The 4489-nt window shown below is 53.3% G+C and overlaps 1 protein-coding gene across 1 annotated transcript; it reads left to right on the top strand.

The window, feature by feature from the left end:
* The first annotated feature begins 234 nt into the window (after positions 1-234).
* Positions 235-3853, top strand: LOC125510701. Its single transcript, XM_048675952.1, has 2 exons — positions 235-2346; positions 2377-3853. Exons 1-2 carry the CDS (start codon positions 559-561, stop codon positions 3418-3420), a joined length of 2832 nt encoding a protein of 943 aa, XP_048531909.1. The 5' UTR covers positions 235-558; the 3' UTR covers positions 3421-3853.
* Positions 3854-4489: the final 636 nt, after the last annotated feature.

Consider the following 4489-nt stretch of genomic DNA (forward strand, 5'->3'; position numbering starts at 1 on the left):
CATCTAAAAATGGAGTCTGTAAAAATTCCATCTTCTCTTTAAATCTAGGCATAATGAACTTTGGCTGATTATAAATGAATGAAATGGAACAGTTAATTATTTTTTTGACATGAAATGGAAGAATTAATCAGTTGCATTGGAGATGGGAAATAGGGGGAAGATAGATATACGGGAATCGGCATTAAATGCTGTGGGATGGATGGACCTCTGCTTTTAATTCCGTGCAGGTGAGTTGGTGTGTTCCAATTAACTCCCCTCCCCTCCCTCCGCCTCCTCCTCCCCCCGCTCGCTCCTCTCCCCCTCCCCCCCTTGCTCCGCTGGAAGAAAGAACCATTCTTGATCCAGATTCCGCACGCCCGCGCGCCTCCGCCCCGATCGCTCGCCCGCAGAAACCCTAGGACGGACCCCGCCGCGCCGAATTCGATCGCTTTGATCCCGGGAATTCGCGGCGCGGCGTGGTGGGGGACGGCGAGGGCGGGGGCGAATCGGATGGTGTAGGGGCGGGTTGAGGGGGGAAGCTGCGTTCTTCGCTGCGGCGGCGGCGGCGGCCGGCCGGCCATGCATCTCTCGCTGTGGAAGCCGCTGTCGCAGTGCGCGGCGATGCTCATGGACAAGCGCCACCGCCCGCCGCGCCCGCCGGCGGCGGGCGCCGGGGCCGGGTCCGGCGGCGGGCGGCGGCTGCAGGAGAGCAAGCTGCGGGAGGCGCTGGAGGAGGCCTCCGAGGACGGGTGCCTCACCAAGTCCCGCGACGCGGCGCTGCTCGACGACGGGGACGGCGGGGAGGACGGGGCCGGCTCCGGCTCCGTCAGCCGGTCGCGGTCGCTGGCGCGCCTCAACGCGCAGCGCGAGTTCCTGCGCGCCACGGCCGTGGCCGCGGAGCGCGCCTTCCTGTCGCCCGGCGCGCTCCCGGCGCTGGCCGACGCGCTCGCCACGTTCCTCTCCATGTACCCCAAGTACGCCTCGTCGGCGGACGTCGACCGCCTCCGCGCCGGCGAGTACCCGCACCTCGACAAGGCCTGCCTCGACTACTGCGGCTTCGGCCTCTTCTCCTACCTCCAGAGCTGCAGCCCCGTCGACTCCTCCGTCTCCTTCACGCTCTCCGAGATCACCGCCAACCTCAGCAACCACGCGCTCTACGGCGCCGCCGAGAAGGGCACCGCGGAGCACGACATCCGGAGCCGCATCATGGACTACCTCAACATCCCGGAGTCGGAGTACTGCCTCGTCTTCACCGTCAGCCGCGGCTCCGCCTTCCGGCTGCTCGCCGAGTGCTACCCCTTCGCCACCAACAAGAAGCTGCTCACCATGTTCGACCACGAGTCCCAGTCCGTCAACTGGATGGCTCAGTCCGCCAGGGACAAGGGGGCCAAGGCCTACACCGCCTGGTTCAAGTGGCCCACCCTCAAGATCTGCTCCACCGAGCTCCGAGACCAGATATCCACCAAGAAGCGCCGACGCAAGAAGGACTCTGCCACTGGCTTATTCGTGTTCCCGGTGCAGTCCAGGGTCACCGGCGCAAAGTACTCATATCAGTGGATGGCATTGGCGCAGCAGAATAACTGGCATGTTCTGCTGGACGCCGGTGCATTGGGGCCTAAGGACATGGACTCGCTTGGCTTGTCGTTGTTCCGGCCGGATTTCATCATCACATCATTCTATAGGGTGTTTGGAGCTGATCCTACGGGTTTTGGCTGCTTGCTCATCAAGAAGTCAGTGATGTCTTGCTTGCAGAGCCCGAATGGCGGGACGGGGGCAGGGATGGTGCGGATTCTGCCGGTCTTCCCACAGTATCTTAGTGATTCGGTCGATGGGTTCGATGGTGTCCAGGATGGCCTTGAGGATGATATGATCATTCCAATCGAGGAGGAGTCGTCAACGATGAACAGTCACCAAGCATCTCAATTACCTGCGTTCTCGGGCGCGTATTCCTCGGCTCAGGTGAGGGAGGTGATTGAGGAGAGCGAATTGGACCAGGACAGCTCAGATAGAGATGGTGCCAGCACGATTTACGAGGAGAATGAGAGTGTGTCCGTTGGGGAGGTGATGAAGAGCCCAGTATTCAGCGAGGATGAAATGTCAGAGGGCTCTTTCTGGGTTGATCTGGGCAATAGTCCACTTGGTTCAGACCATTCAGAACAGGGGAAGTTGGGATCTCCATTGCCTGCATCCTGGTTTTCTGGTAGGAAGAATGCAAAGAAGACATCACCAAAGGTGCCGTCCAAACTGGCAAGGAGCCCTGTTTATGACAACCATGTCGTGTCCTTTGATGCGGCTGTGAGGTCAGTATCTCAAGAGCTAGAGCATGTGAAGGAAATTCCAGAGGAAGATTGTTCATATAATGGCAAGGTCAGTGAAGATTGTTCATATACCGGCAAGGTCAGTGAAGATTGTTCATATACCGGCAAGGTCAGCGAAATTGAAGAATGTCAGGATGGTCATGAAAATAAGAGGTTTGTAAAATTCTCTTGTGACAATGGCCGCACACAAGGAAGTTCGGCGTCCGTTTTTGGGGGTTATGCTGCAAATGGGAATGGCTCCACTTCGGAGATTTGCTCAGAAAACCAGGTTGAAGCTAAAGACAGTGCCATCAGAAGGGAAACAGAGGGTGAGTTCCGTCTACTGGGAAGGAGGGAGGCACCCAATAGCAGATTCAATGGTGGCAGGCTCTTTGGAGTGGAAGAAGTGGAACGAGTGCCAAGTATGGGGCGCAAGGTATCATTCACCATGGAGGATAGTAGGCTGTGTCGCAATGCTGATGCTGGGGAGACATCTGGATATGCAGTGGGAGAAGAAGAAGATGATGATGCATACAGCGACTACGATGATATTCAGGATGGCAGGCGAGAACCTGAAATCATCTGTAAGCACCTTGATCATGTGAACATGCTGGGTCTTAGTAAGACAACGCTAAGGTTGCGATACCTGATCAATTGGTTAGTGACCTCGCTACTGCAGCTTCGGTTGCCTGATTCTGGAGACGGTGATGGGGTTCCCCTTGTCTATATCTATGGCCCGAAGATAAAATATGAACGAGGAGCAGCAGTTGCGTTCAATATAAAGGACTGCAACACCGGAACTTCACTGATCAATCCTGAAACTGTACAGAAGATGGCAGAGAAAGAAGGCCTCAATGTTGGCGTCGGTTTTCTGAGTCATATACGCCTCATGGACAACCAGAAACATGGGGTGGCTGATGTGGGCCTCAGCTCTTCCCTGTGTCGGCCTACGTCAAACGGTCGACATGAGAAGAAAAATAGCAAAAATGCCATTGTTGGGATCGAAGTCGTCACTGCTTCTCTTGGGTTCCTTACAAACTTTGACGATGTCTACAGGTTATGGGCATTTGTTGCAAAATTTCTGGACTCATCGTTTCTTGAACAGGAGAGGCTGTCATCGATCCCCGAGGATGCAGAACGATAGTGTTTAGAGGATTTCCGTTGTGGCTTTTTGCAGCATTTAGAGAATTCAGTTGTGGCTATTGCAGCTACTTTGTTATAAATACAGAAGGAAGGTGGTGGCGACAGTGTAATTGTGATGAGGGTGGAAGAGGAGATGTCAAGGCGCTTTTGCCTATAGCTTTTGTATCCAAAAATGTCTCCCCTTGGCATGAATGGTTTATACTTTGGTGGCGCGGCTGGTATATTTCTTCATTCTTCTTTTCCCCCCTTTACAGGCATGCGACTTTTTTGCTCGTAGATTTTGGTCGAGATTTTCATATGTATCATTCACCTGATTATTTGTTGAGCGTCCGTTCCTTGTACTTGCTTGTAAAAGTGGCTCCATTGGCCATGAAGTACCCTTTGCCTGTATGTATGATTCTTGCAACATGAATAGCATGATGATGATAGATTGATAGGTGATCCATCCACCCCTTTTCAGTTCTCTCTGTCAAACTTGAAATCATCCGCTGTCCCCGGTATGTTTTGTATGGATGCTGTCTTATTGGTCAATGAGCTTTTCATGCTGTGTCTGATTTTTCTTTTCTTTTCAAGAATGTGTTGTGTCTGATATTACTGCGGCGGCGGATTCGCTGGTGCATGATGATCATCTGGGCTTTGCAAGTGGTATCCAGAGCACTAGCCAGTGTTTGGTTTCTTTCCGACTCACTGTTGTTGTGTTTCTGCTTTTAGCATTGATGTTGTGTACTTGCACCAAGCGTCCGAGTAGTCGTTGTTGTGTTACAGTGGCGCGATAAGCTCGATCCCGCTGACTAGAACGGCCTGCTCGCTTGCTAATGCTCTGTTGCTTTCTGGTCGCTGTTCTAAGTTGCTTCTTTTCTGTTGTGGTGCACTTGGAAAGCTTGTCGACAGTGTTGGTTGTTGTTGAGATGGTACTGGTAGGTTCTGGCCTTTTGCGCTTGGGCGGCGTCTGAATGAGGTGCTGGTAAGTACTGTTGCTTGTTGGCTTGAAGAAGATGGGTTTCAGTTATCCACTTATCAAGCAGCAGATAGGTGTAGGACTTCTTGTTTTTCTGCACATAACAAATGTA

This window comes from Triticum urartu, chromosome 5 (assembly GCF_003073215.2).
Source record: "Triticum urartu cultivar G1812 chromosome 5, Tu2.1, whole genome shotgun sequence".
In the NCBI taxonomy this organism is placed as follows: Eukaryota; Viridiplantae; Streptophyta; class Magnoliopsida; order Poales; family Poaceae; genus Triticum; species Triticum urartu.